This window comes from Chelonoidis abingdonii, chromosome 19, assembly GCF_003597395.2.
Source record: "Chelonoidis abingdonii isolate Lonesome George chromosome 19, CheloAbing_2.0, whole genome shotgun sequence".
NCBI lineage: Eukaryota > Metazoa > Chordata > Testudines > Testudinidae > Chelonoidis > Chelonoidis abingdonii.
In genome coordinates, this window is record NC_133787.1 from 18,858,404 (window position 1) to 18,872,714 (window position 14,311).

General features: G+C 39.4%; 1 protein-coding gene across 1 annotated transcript in view; it reads left to right on the forward strand.

The window, feature by feature from the left end:
* Positions 1-14,205, forward strand: part of VPS35 (VPS35 retromer complex component) — a 252,384-nt gene extending 238,179 nt beyond the window's left edge. The window contains exons 12-18 of the mRNA XM_032778082.2: positions 182-389; positions 1,118-1,273; positions 6,812-6,934; positions 8,511-8,690; positions 10,126-10,365; positions 11,404-11,547; positions 13,235-14,205. Of these exons, the coding sequence (XP_032633973.1) occupies positions 182-389; positions 1,118-1,273; positions 6,812-6,934; positions 8,511-8,690; positions 10,126-10,365; positions 11,404-11,547; positions 13,235-13,414 (1,231 nt within the window). The 3' untranslated portion in view covers positions 13,415-14,205. The remainder of the gene's footprint in view (positions 1-181; positions 390-1,117; positions 1,274-6,811; positions 6,935-8,510; positions 8,691-10,125; positions 10,366-11,403; positions 11,548-13,234) is intronic.
* Positions 14,206-14,311: the final 106 nt, after the last annotated feature.

Consider the following 14,311-nt stretch of genomic DNA (forward strand, 5'->3'; position numbering starts at 1 on the left):
GATTGCCGGTGTAGAGGGCTTTTTCTATCCCACTACAAGCAAGTGGTTGCACACACGTTGAACAATGAAACTATATTGTTGTGAAACTCTTATTTCTGCCTTTAGCTTTCACTACTTTTTTTTAAATATCAGTAAACGTATATGATTTCTAATTTTCTTTTACTGTTTACTTATATTCTAGTATTGCAACAAGCAGTGCTGTTTCAAAAGAGCTAACACGGCTTCTAAAGATCCCGGTTGATACCTACAACAATATCCTGACAGTTCTGAAACTAAAGCACTTCCATCCGCTCTTTGAGTACTTTGACTATGAGTCCAGAAAGAGTATGAGTTGTTACGTGCTTAGCAATGTACTGGATTATAACACAGTAATTGTCTCCCAAGAACAGGTATGAAAGGATACAGCTAAATATTAACTATCGCAAACTTCAGTATTTTTTCTGTCTGCGTGAAGTCTTGGAAACCAACACTAATTGACTTCGTGTGTGGGGGGGGGGGGTGGGTGGGTGTCTCAAAACCATAGTCTAACCACAGCATAATTTTGCATGTGATTTTTCTTTACCATATGTAGTAGAGTTACACTCCCCCTCCAAAATTATCTAGGTCGTCTTCACTCATCTCCCTGGTCCACTGTGCCTAAACCTCCCAAGATGTGATCAGAGCAAACTGGCTAATTGATGAGTGGAAGTTAAGTGCGGCGGGGACTATGTAAAATCTCTAGCTAAAAGCAAATTTACCATTGATTTTTTTTGTTTTGTTTTAATCTAAGGTATTTAAACAACTTTTTTTTTAAAAAAGTACCTTACACACATTTGAAGAGATTAGATCTGCTGCTCTTGCAGGGTGGGTGCTGTTATATTATGAGGGTCACCCTTCAGAACAGGATGAACTATATAAACTAAGGAATCTTTAAAATAATGAAGTCTCTTTTCCCAGTGTGCTTTGGGTGCTGTGAATTGCTTTTTAAAATAGTAATGTCAAGAGTTTGTGTTCCTGATCAGTAACTCTTGTTTGTGCTGGTAGGATCTAATGAATGGGCTTGGCTCAGGTTTGTGTTTGTTACATGTTTGATACCACTCTAAGCCTCATTGGATGTGTGTTGTTGTTCTCCTTACAGGTCGATGCAATTATGAACCTGGTATCAACACTGATCCAGGACCAACCAGATCAGCCTGCCGAAGACCCTGACCCTGAGGACTTTGCTGATGAGCAGAGCCTTGTGGGAAGATTTATTCATCTTCTACATTCAGATGACCCTGATCAACAGTATCTGGTATGGTTTTAACACTTCCACATGTGTTCCATGCTCTTCAGCATGCCACCTGTGTAATAGCTTAGACTATCATTTGTTTATAAGATACATTTTAATGCAGCTGTAAGCAAAGGAACTAATTTTTAGATCTTAGTTGGCTAATAATACTGATTAGGGTGCAGAACGCTTAGACTTCCCTATGCACAGGTTGACTCTTGTGTAAAACTTGGTGCTGCAGAAGTCCAAGAGTGATTACAGCTGTTAATATTTCTATCATATGGGCCAAGTTGTCTGAAATGGCCTTCAGTCTTCAATTTCAAATAGGAAACATCTGTGCATTGTCTTGCATGTGCCAGTGTATTCTGGGTATATGTGAACATAGAGGCAGTCAGAGAATGTATCCCCTTGTGCTATCTAGTGATAGACAACGTGCAGTATTGCCAAATCTATATGGGATAGGTGTCTACTAGAAATATAGACATAATCGTGTCCTTAAATGTTAAAACAGAATGGAACAAGTAGCCCACTAAAGCATGCTCCCAGAGTGTGGACTAGAACCCACGTTTTCAGAGTCTCACCATTCCTCTGCTATCAGCCAGTATCAATCACACTGACCAGTAAAGTAGTCCTGGAAGCACATCTTTTAAATAGCGTTTTTTGGGGTTAGAATTCTGTAAATTGCTTTTTTCTGAAGTTGTTAGAAAGAATACAGGAAATTAAGAGGGAGACAGGTTGATGGCTTATTGATGAACATCAAGGAATCTTTTGTATCAGGATTTTCTTAAGTGATTTTTTTCCCTGTAATTCCTCACAAGATGCTGTAGGATGCTGACAGTTGCTTGCATGTAATATCTAAGATTTCAAATATCTCCTGTACAGAATGCAGTGCATAAATCAAATGCAAATTGGATCAACATGTGGGATGCATTAAGAGCTTAAGCAGGGAATAATGGAGGAGATGAATAAATGGTCTGCTACTTACTCTGATCTGTATTTTACATATTCAGTGTAGTTGTAGCAGTTGTTCCAGTATATTAGAGAGACATGGTGGATGAGGTAATATCTTTTATTGGACCAACTTCTGTTGATGAGAGAGATGAATTTTTGAGCCACAAAACTCTGATAGACCCTAAAAATCATAGACTGAACAGAGACTGGATTAATGGCTTATTGCGACAATCTGTAACCCCCTCTCTTTGCTGCAGAGATGTTTATATTGGGCCACTTGCTTGAATGTATGTGCCTACTACTTATGCAAAGCAATCTATTCCACCTTGCGTTTAGCTGGGATGCTTGGAGTATCTTTCTGAGACTCAGAGAAGAGCTCTGTATGACTCTAAAGCTTTTCTATCTCACCAACCGAAGTTGATACAATAAACCAGTGGTTCTCAACCAGTGGTCCACTACCTCCATGGGGTCTGCAAGCCCTTTCAGGGGTCTGCAGGGCCCCATGGCTGAAACCTGTTGCCCTGAGCCATGGCACCTCCCCATGCGGCTGAAGCTGGGAGTGATGCAGGGCTGAGCCTGGGAGCCCTCCCCCCGTTAAAACTGAGAGCAACAGGGCTAGGACCCTCTCGTCTCCCCACAGGGCTGAAGCCAGGAGCAGTGTGTGGCTTCAGCCCGGAGCCCCGGCTCTCCCCGTGGACAGAAGCCCTGAGCCAATGGGCAGAGTTGGGGGAAGCACAAGGGTATTGCCTCCAAAACTGCAGTGCCTTACCCAGAGTGTGGCAGAACCCTGGCAATAAACGATATTCCCTCACCCACCTTGTCTCTGCATTTACGTGTAGACTTTATGTATGGAAAAATGAAGGAGGAGAATTATTTGTATATGCAAAGTCAGATTCTTCAGCTTTTTATATTATTCGTCGAATTCTTCAAAATCATGTTAGGAATATGGTATACTCAGAAAGCAAGAAAGCTCAGTGGCTATAGTAACTTGACATTTTAATTCTGAGACCTGGATAGGGATTATCAATTTATTTAAAAAAAAAAAATGCATTGTTACAAATGTCACTCAGATTTCCAATTTATAATAGCATCCTTTTAGGAGCTTCGACAATGATTCTAATGTGGTTCTTAGTGGGCGGGGTACATTTTCTTCACACTGTAAGTCTGAAAAGGGACTAGAGTGTTTCTTACCTATAATTATGATTGGCATTCTTAGAACAAAGATTTGTGCTTCTAATTTCCATAACACAGTGATTTGGTCTGATTAACTTTTATTTATTGTGATACATTCACTATTAATCTCCATTCTTGGAAAAATGCCTAGATTCTGACAACCTTGTATGTAGGGATCTCTGACTTTATTTGTAATAGGGAAGAATGAAACTTCTTTTTAAATAGGAAGAAAAAGCTGAGGTATAAACAGTTCACAGCACTAGGCAGAATGCCTTCTTGATGAACTGGCTTTACAACTAGCATGTGGTGGAATTACAAAAAGAATAATGCATGGACAGATCCAACCAACTTTTGGGGAGGGTTGTACGTGGAAGAGAAAATGAGAGGTTTGACCTAACTTAAATGTTTGGAAAACTCGTGAGTGAAGCTCTTTATGAAGAGCAGGGAAGTGGTGCAAACATATCATGGGTGTAAGAATAAATATGGAGATAATGGGTACTTACCTCGTATTGTGTTGACCACCAAGACTTACTGAAAAGGGTACTTTGTGTACTTTGTGTGATAGTAATTTTTGCTTTCATTGATATGTGAAGTTTCTGCATGTTCTGGGGTCTATTCTACATGTGTGCAAGTTAAGAATGTAGTTTCGCACCCATTAATGTAGCTGCCCATGAAATTCAAGCATTTGCATGTGAAGACAACTAGCTAGATGCATTTGTACATACAATTACCTAATGTAATTACCACAACTGGAAGTGCACTGACGCACATACAGATAGTAGGCATGGAGCTATAAATAGTGTACTTAAAAACAAAAAATGAGACCCTGAATTTCTTGCTTCAAAAGTTCTAGAAATATGAAAAGTGAAGATCACCCCCCCCCCCTTTTTAAAATAAAATGCAGATCTGAGGAATACACTTGAGCCAGACAGGCTAAGTTTTTTGCCTACTCCATGTGGCTTATCGAGGTGACTAGTCTTAACCAAACTCACATGTAACCTATCAGGTTGTATTTAAATTTTCTAACCACTGGCTAACTTTGCTCCGTACTTCCAGTATTCTCCCCGACAAGGTAAAATGAAATGTATTGACTTCACATCAGACAATATTGAGCCAGAACAGTTTTTTCTTATGATAGTATGTTTGTTCTGCTAGTCACAGTGTGAGGAGGGTTACACTGCTGAGTCACACAAAGATTATTAGTATGTCTGCACAGCAGTTAAACACCTGCAGCTGGCCTGGGCCAGCTGATTCGGACTTGAGCTAAGGAGCTGTTCAACTGTGGTGTAGACATTTGGGTTTGGGCTGGAGCCCAGGCTCTAGGATCCTCCTTTCTCACAGGGAGGGTCCCTTTGAAGCTCACCTTCTGAAACATTTCTCTTCACTTTAAGAAGCATGAGCCATTCAATGGATCAGTGCCATGAGTGTATCAGAAACATAACACAAACAAAAAGGGTAATAAAAGGAATAAGCTAATTTTTGTAGTTAAAAGGCAATATTTTATTTATAGATTCTAGGACTGGAAGGGACCTCGAGAGGTCATCGAGTCCAGTGCCCTGCCCTGCCCTCATGGCAGGACCAAATACTGTCTAGACCATCCCTGATAGACATTTATCTAACCTACTCTTAAATATCTCCAGAGATGGAGATTCCACAACCTCCCTAGGCAATTTATTCCAATGTTTAACCACCCTGAAAGTTAGGAACTTTTTCCTAATGTCCAACCTAAACCTCCCTTGCTGCAGTTTAAGCCCGTTGCTTCTTGTTCTATCTTTAGAGGCTAAAGTGAACAAGTTTTCTCCCTCTTCCTTATGACGCACTTTTAGATACCTGAAAACTGCTATCATGTCCTCTTTTAGCCTTCCTTCATATGTCACGTTCTCAAAACCTTTAATCATTCTTGTTGCTCTTTTCTGGACCCTCTCCAGTTTCTCCACATCTTTCGTGAAAGTGGTGCCCAGAACTGGACAAAATACTTCAGCTGAGGCCTAACCAGCGCAGAGTAGAGCGGAAGAATGACTTCTCGTGTCTTGCTCACAACACACCCGTTAATGCATCCCAGAACGTTTGCGCCTTTTTTTTTTTTTTTTTTTTTTGTTGACTCATATTTTAGCTTGTGGTCCACTATAACCCCTAGATCCCTTTCTGCCGTACTCCTTCCTAGACAGTCTCTTCCCATTCTGTATGTGTGAAACTGATTGATTTTTCCTTCCTAAGTGGAGCACTTTGCATTTGTCTTTGTTAAACTTCATCCCGTTTACCTCAGACCATTTCTCCAATTTGTCCAGATCATTTTGAATTATGACCCTATCTTCCAAAGCAGTTGCAATCCCTCCCAGTTTGGTATCATCTGCAGACTTAAGTGTATTTTCTATGCCAATATCTAAGTCGTTGATGAAGATATTGAACAGAGCCGGTCCTCAAACAGACCCCTGCAGAACCCCACTTGTTATACTTAACAAGTTATACTTATATTTAAGAATAGTCCTCCTGTCTTTCTGAAAGACTAATACCAAGTTTGTGTTTGTGTTTGTCTTCACTACAGTGTTAGCTCAAGGTATAACTCAGGTGTTGTCAGTTACCTGGCTCCTGTCACCACACTCTCACACGCAACTCAAGCTAACGTTTAGTTGTGCTTTAACCTTAACTAGCTGGCCAGTTTGTGTGTGGATTAAAGCTCAAGTGCTGCTAATGCTTGAATTAGTAATGCAGTCAGGATACAGCTATAGGCCATAGCTCATTAGCTGCTTATCCAATTGCTCTGTGTGCTGAGGGTCTTGCAGGGTGGCCTCTGTTAGCTTGAGTTACTAGTCTCTGTTGCAGTGAAGACAAGCCCAGAGAATGATCCTGCACAACTCAATACCCATTTCTGGGTCACCTTCTGGGACTGAAAATGACACCTATGTTTAGTGGTGTGGCTGTGGGAATATTTAAATGTTAAGCAATTATCAGCACTTGCAGAAATGGAAAGTAATCTACAGATGTTTAGGATTGGAGTTCTATGCAAAAACTACAAACGAGAAGTAACTTGAAGGTGAATCTCAATATGCATTGAAAAAGTGCTTTCTCTATAAATATGCAAGCTGTTTCACCCTGTGCATAATTTGTGCTTGAAACATGCTTTCAACCTTGGGTTCTCAGCTCTTAATACTCCTTCTAGTCAACAACCTTGTCAAAAGGGGCTATGCACACAATGCACTTGTGCAAGCACTTTCATGGGTTTTTTTTAGTATTTTAAATTGCTCTCTGGAATCTTTTTCAATGGACTGTTATGGTATTAATTAGTCGATTTGATCTAAGAGGTCTAAAGCCAATTTTGTATTCATTCACTGAAAATAATTCCCTAATCCCTAAAGGCATAAGCCACTATATGGTCCAAGAAGCAAATGTGAAAATATCTCTAGGCTTATGAAAATAATTTTAGTCCTTTCATTTTAGATTTTAAACACTGCCCGGAAACACTTTGGTGCAGGTGGAAACCAACGTATTCGTTTCACACTGGCACCCTTGGTTTTTGCTGCATACCAGCTTGCCTTTCGCTACAAGGAGAATTCCAAAGTGGTGAGTTATGCACATTTTGTGTACTTGCTTCTAGGCCTGTCCTCCTAAAAAATAAAAACAAATAAAAAAAAACAAACAACTTTTTTGTCTAAAATTTACTGTGTAGTTGAAAATTTTATACAGGATTTTAAAATCTGATTTCTTCATCTTCTGAAAGCAGATACTAAATAAGAACACAAATCAATTTCTCAAGCAGCCAAGAGAAATAGGTTGTTTTTTGTTTTTTTTAGTCCACTTAGTTTCCTAGCTAAAAAATTTTATGAAACAAAAATTGGATGTAAACTTGGATAGTTCTAGATCAAATGTGGGCAAACTATGGCTCACGGGCCTCTCCTGGCTGGCCCCTGAGCTCCCAGCCAGGGAGGCTAGCTGCTAGCCCCTCCCCCAGAGCCACAGTATGCTGCGCCACCAGTGCTCTGACCTGCTGCTCCTGCCGGGCAGCATGGCTGCGAGCTCCTGCTGCTCTGAGCAGTATGGTAAGGGGAGGATGGAGGGGTTTGGATAAGGGGCAGTCAGGGAGCAGGGGGCGGTTGGATGGAGTGGAGGTTCTGGGGGGAGGTGGTGGGGCAGTCAGAGGGCGGGGGTCCTAGGAGGGGGCAGGGGACCAGGCTGTTTTGGGGAGGCACAGACTTCCTTACCTGGCCCTCCGAACAGTTTTGCAATGCTGATGTGGCCCCTGGGTGTGCAAAGTTTTTGGCCCCTGTTCTAGATTATGTTCTGAGACTGGAAGTGGCTGACTTTAACGACCTGATATCATGCAGCAAATGATTAAGGGAGCATACTTCAGGTGACTGCAGTGAAATTGCTACTTAAAATCAGGCTAGATACCTGCAGCTCTAAAAGTGCATGAAGTTAAAATAAACTATCTTTAAAAATGTTAGCCCTTTTGAAAGCAAATAATTCTGTCTCTCTGATTGATTAATTATAATTGTACATACTTGAAAAAAATTCTGCAGAGTTTACTTCACTCTGGCCCCTTGAAAACTAGCAATCTCACTTCATCCAAAGACCTCTTTGTTGCAGTAAAACGTTTGTTCCACACTTTGTATGATGATGTTGTTTGGTATTGGAGATGTTAGACCATTCCTCATCCAAATATTTTCAGGGTGAGCATCAAAATCTGTTATATAATTTAAGATTATATTTTATAATGACCCCTGTTCACAACTCTTTTCTTTACATCACGTGTACATACACTGTTATGTGGTTGGGCTGACTTGTTTGTGAGCATTAAGCATAATCATGGTAACTGCACCCCAAAAGTGGGTATACATTTCTGTGGTGGGGAAGGTGATATTTAGTGCTACTTTTGAACTGTCATAAATGGAAGGTTTTCTGTGAAAGACCACTGAGAATTCTACACCAGGTTACAGTAGTGCAAACATTTTGTGTGACAACCTGCTCTAATATGACTAAACATTCTGCTTTCTTAATTAGTGTGCAAAGCTGAGTGAGATCAGTTGAGAGAGAGAATAAGAGTAATGAACATATTTTGATTACTTTCCTCTCCTGAATCTTACCCTTCTTGCTGTTGTGATGGCTTAGTCCAAGCTTTGATTTAACCATATTTCTTTAGGATGACAAATGGGAAAAGAAATGCCAGAAGATCTTCTCTTTTGCACATCAGACCATCAGTGCTTTAATCAAAGCAGAACTGGCAGAGCTGCCTCTGCGGCTTTTTCTCCAAGGAGCACTGGCTGCTGGAGAAATTGGTTTTGAAAACCATGAAACAGTGGCCTATGAATTCATGTCCCAGGTAACAATGATGTTGCTGAATATTTTTTTTTCACCTGCATTGCTTTAAAAACTTAGTGTGGCTAGTTTGTGTTTGTTATGGGTTGGCTATAGAAATTAAATCTATTATTTAACTACAAAGATCGCTAAGGTGTGATTCTAGCAACTGATCCTCTTCAGGAAGAGACCCCTGAATCTTCCCTTTTACTCCTGCAGCCCCATGTTATGTCTAGCTTCTCCCTGCCTGAACAAGAGCTTTAATTTAACAACTTCTGGAGCACAGCAGTGCCACCTGCTGCTCCAGCAGTCCTTTCATTGGAGAATGTGGCTTCTTCTGACCTCAAATGCTGCTTCAGCAAGTTTTCTAGTTTTATTCCAAAGCTCCAGCTACCTGTCTGACGTGGCAAAACCTCAAGACATTTACAATAAGCTTCAGAAGTTGCAGTGTTGAGTTTTCATACTGGGTCCTGCTGCTAAAATTCACAAAACTTATTTCAGATAGTCCTTTTTATCTGAAAATGAACCACATTTATTTCATAGATCCCTGTTGAATAACTCCTTGAGCTAACTTGGCTCAACGTTGACCAGATTACTGGAAAACAATGAATGTTCGAGGTCAGCCTGTTCTTTCCTCTTAACACATCAAATACGAAGACTGAGAGAGAACTGTTTGAAAGTTGTCCCCCTCCCCCTCACCCCACCAGAGTATTACCTTGTGTCTGCAATGCCAGGTGTGGATAGTTGAGACATGCAGCATGTGCTGTGCTTCACTGTCTAGTTGTGGGTGGTGTAGGACTTTTAAAAGTTGTGTATAGAATCTTGTTTTATGAAAGTGAGACTGATATTGTCAGGCGTGTGTATGTGCCCAGTCTTTTTAAATAAGAGAGTCTTTTCCAATAAGAGGGTCTTTTCCTCATGAGACACTTGCATTGCCTCTTTACAAATAGTTTTTATGCTGGACATTCATATCAGTGGGATTTACTACCCAGGATCACTAATTTACCCCTTACTGGCTTTATCATCCCCTGTACAATTTTACATATTGTGGATATAGAGTGGAGCCTGCACCAAGGGTTGTCTGTAATAGGAAGCTCCTTGTCTTAAACAGCCATTTTAACTAAAGGTTAAACAAAGCTTTAGTGAAGTTATGAGATTATTTTAAAGATTTGTAGTAGGCACTAGGTGTGGTTTTGTGTGTGTGTCTCTTTGGTGGCTGCTTCAGACAAGTTTGTTTGTTTTTGGTTTTTTCAGTTTCTGGCTTTCTAGCTTGGTTCTTTCCATGCAGGAATTAATGTGTCCTGTTTACTAAGTATTCAGCCTAAAAGTGTGTATGGAATTCCACCTACAAAGCTCCAGAGAGCTTTTAGAACACACACTTACTTACATCCCCTTTGCTGAGAATGCTGTAAGGAACAGTAATTGTAACTTTGTTTCATCTCTTCTCTTGGTTGTATTAGGCATTCTCTCTGTATGAAGATGAAATCAGTGATTCAAAAGCACAGCTGGCTGCAATCACCTTGATAATTGGAACGTTTGAAAGGATGAAATGCTTCAGTGAGGAGAACCATGAGCCTTTGAGGACTCAGTGTGCACTGGCAGCTTCAAAGCTCCTTAAGAAGCCAGACCAGTGCCGGGCTGTAAGCACTTGTGCCCACCTGTTTTGGTCTGGCCGAAACACTGACAAAAATGGAGAGGAGGTAGGAGGACATATTCACAAAAATTTTAGGTATTTTCCCACCATTTGAGTGTCTGACTTTTTCCAAAGAGTTTTGGTTTCATGTCTATGAAGACCTTAGATAAGCTATGATGTGAAGTCTGTTTTATATTATCTATTACAAAACAACTAAATTTGACTTTCCTAAAACTTGGCTTGATGAGAACTACAAAGTAAGTAAAGTAAGCTCTGTAACTAAAAAGTTATGAACACCTGAATAGTGCAAATTTTGAAAGGCATGCAGTTAAGGGCAGACCCCGTATTGCCTAAAATCAGTAGAAAAAACTATTGACTTAAGTGGGAGTAGAAATGAGTACTAAATTAGCCGCAGTGCCATACTGAAGTGTTCATTTATAGACTTATTTTATTGTGTATTCTGTGCAGGTAACTTTCAAAATGACCAAGTGGGTTCCGGAATCATTTTTTGTTTTTTTCAAACTCAAAGCAGCAGTCCTTGTTGAGGACTTGACCAAGTTTCATACTTATCGGACTTTACTGTAGTCCTGCTTCATGTGTAGAAATGATGGCAATTTATTTTTAAAAGGGGAAAATTTAACCCTTCAATTACATGGAGATTAAAGGGATTTTTCTCAAATTAAATTTTAAAGGCCCCTGTCCTGCAAAGATCAAGCAACAAACTTCAGCCCAGTTGGTGACTCTTTCAGAAAGTTTTAGTATGATAAAAACTCACACAGGGTTAATAATGAAAGCTTTTGCCACCTTAGCTAGAGTGGATGCCATTAGGCAAGTATGTACACTGATAAAATGTTCTGAGACAGTAAATATAAAGATTTTTAAGAGAAATGTTGGGTGGATTCGTAGTCCTGTCTCAAGGAGTGCTTGAATGCTCTTAATAGGTGGGTGAATTTATGTAGGTTTTTGCATGTCCTTGTGCTTAGGCTATGCAAGATTCCTGGTACACAGGTGTTCTTGACTGTTGGCCACTCAGGTGTTGGTTGGAATGGTGTTGAAGGCTTACATTTGTCCCTATATATAAACATTTTGTTTTCTCTATCTTTAGCTTCACGGAACAAAGAGAGTAATGGAATGCTTGAAAAAGGCTCTGAAGATAGCAAATCAGTGCATGGATCCTTCACTCCAAGTTCAGCTCTTTATAGAAATTCTGAACAGATACATCTATTTTTACGAAAAAGAAAATGATGCGGTAAGTGAAGATGATGTAATATAGAACCATAGGATTTTTCTTACTTGAATCCTATGTGAAGTTTTTCTTACGCTACAGTTTATACCCAACTCTCCTAATGACATGAGTTAAATGCATCCCATAGCACCGCTTACTTAGTGTTATCTTTGCTTGACAAGGTAGTGGATCAGTTCTATGTCTGAGAAAAAAGGGGATCTTTTTCAAAGTTATTGCAATTGCCATTTGTCTCCTAGTTTCTTGGAGGAAAGAGCTGTAGTGTTGATGCTTCTTACATTGACAGAAGGGATTTGTTGGTTGATGTAGATGATCCACCTCCCCAAGAGGCAATAGCTAGGTCAGTGGAAGTATTCCACAGTGGAGATTAGGTCAACCTAACTACATCTCACAGGATCTGAAAATTTCACAACCTTGAGTGATTGTAGCTAGGTCAGCCTAATTTTTAGGTGTAGAGCAGGTTATAATATAAAATGTAGATGTTGAGTAGAAGTTCTTGTATTACCCACTAGCCACTGTAAGTGAAGATGAATATAAGGGGTGAGAAGCTAAGGCTGGATACTAAAGTGATTTATTAGGACTCAACTCCTAAAGTTTAATTTAGTTGTAGATAGCATCTTTAATTTTGTACATCTTGCTTGTATGTATGTGCAAGGGGAAAGACAACCGTTGGAGGAAAATGTTTAGATATTGTGCCCAGGGAGAGAACTGGTTCTAATTTGCTTCAGATGCAAACATTTATCAATAGGGCTTCTGGTATTGTACTGACTTAAAATGGATTTCAGATACAATATGATATGTGATTGTGAAAATGAGTATAGGGTAACTTTTTTTTGAATTTTGTATGCTTTGTGATACTGCTACTGTGAAATAAGGTTGCATGGGTTTGTTGCCTAATTAGGTTTCAGTGGTTAACATACCTCAGAGGCTGCTTTGTACTTAATTAACATACCCTTCCAAGATGGAAAACGTAGTTTCAGAGGACCTATCTTTTCTGTGATTTATTTTGAAGCATTTTTCTGTGACTTGCGCAAATTGCATTGACGCTCTTATAGATTTTACTGTGAAAATCAATTCTCTTATCACTGTAGTCAGATGTATGCTAAATCCAATAGATTTCTGTTCTGTAGTACTGTCTTGTTAAATAGTTACTGTGCTTCACCCCAGAGGCAACTGCACTTAACAGTAGATGAAATGATTCCCTGTGTATGCCATGTACTTTACGGAAAGTTTTTAAGGTGGGTTTTTGGATGAGCCTAAGGATGCTCAATTCCCATTGAATTCCAGTGAGTTGAATGCCAGACTCCTTTAAGCGCCATTGAAAATCCCAGACTTCGGGGACGGCTTTCTCTACAAAAGAAGCTGCTCTAATTCTAAGGTGGTTAGAAAAGTGAATAGAAATTAATAAACTTGGCACTATAATTCTTTACAGGGGATTTTGAAGTGTTTTAATGTTGCTGAATAAGCCTTTGCAGACTCTTGTGAGGTAAGAAGCATTGTACCTGTTTTAAAGATGAGTAAATAGAGGTACAAAATCATTGTCAAACAAGCCTATGGTAGAGCCGCAATACTCTCTCTCTTGTGGCTTAACTGCACTTACTTGGAGGCAAGGTCTGTGGGTGAAAAGATCTCTATTAAATGTGCTCAGTTGTCATTTACTAGTAGGATTTAGCTATTTATATATTTATTGTAGGTGACAATTCAGGTTTTGAATCAGCTCATACAAAAGATACGAGAAGACCTTCCAAACCTTGAATCTACTGAAGAAACGGAACAAATTAACAAACATTTTCATAACACACTGGAGCACCTGCGTTTGAGGAGGGAATCACCAGAATCTGAAGGGCCAATTTACGATGGTCTTGTCTTTTAAAGAAGACACACTTGCACAAACATGCACACACTGTACTTATTTCTGTCTTTCCATCTATACACAGTATGTCTTTTTATTATGATAGATTTAATAGACTGTGCCTTTCAGAAATGCCAAGTTAGGTTACAACTCATCTAAATGTGATGTGTTCAGTTCAGCACTTCCAAACACTTGTGTTCAATATGTTAACAAATTTAAAGGGTGTTCAGATTGGACCAGCAAGTATAGATTTGATCATGTTAGCATGACTGGACATATTTCTTTAAAATTCATGTGACGTGGGGGCTCTTTTATTCCACATTCTGACCATCTTTTCTGTCTATGTTCACTGTCGCTTCTGTAGCACTATGGAACTCTAACCTGGCAGTGGCTATCCATCTCAAAGTGATCTGATTTTTTTTTCTTTAATAGTGCATTTGATTTTGAGGGCTATTGTTTATTGGATTCTGCTTGAGCTTTTCTTTTAGTGCAAGTTAAGTCTAAGTGTAATATTTTCCCTAAAAACTAGAATATATTAATGCATGTTTGGAGAGTTTTAAAACACCATGCTCAGAAACAAAAGTTATATTTTGCATATTAGGGCTCTGTGACATTCAGTGAGGGCCAGTACCGTGCACAGGGCGTATTTATCAAGATAATTTTGTTCCAAATAGTATAAAAAAAATAGAGAAATTGTGATCTATATAGTGTATATGTATAACCATTGTAAATTTAGGGGAAAATGCATTACACAAGTTTATTCAGTATCATGATTTTGCACCATTGAAACAATAAAGTTGCTATTAACTCTGGTTTTATGTCTGCTGTTGCATTTAATGTTTGTTACAGTAAAAGCAAAAGTAAATTTCTTGTATCACAGGTGGGGTCATAAAATCTAAGTGCATTTAACTCAAACTA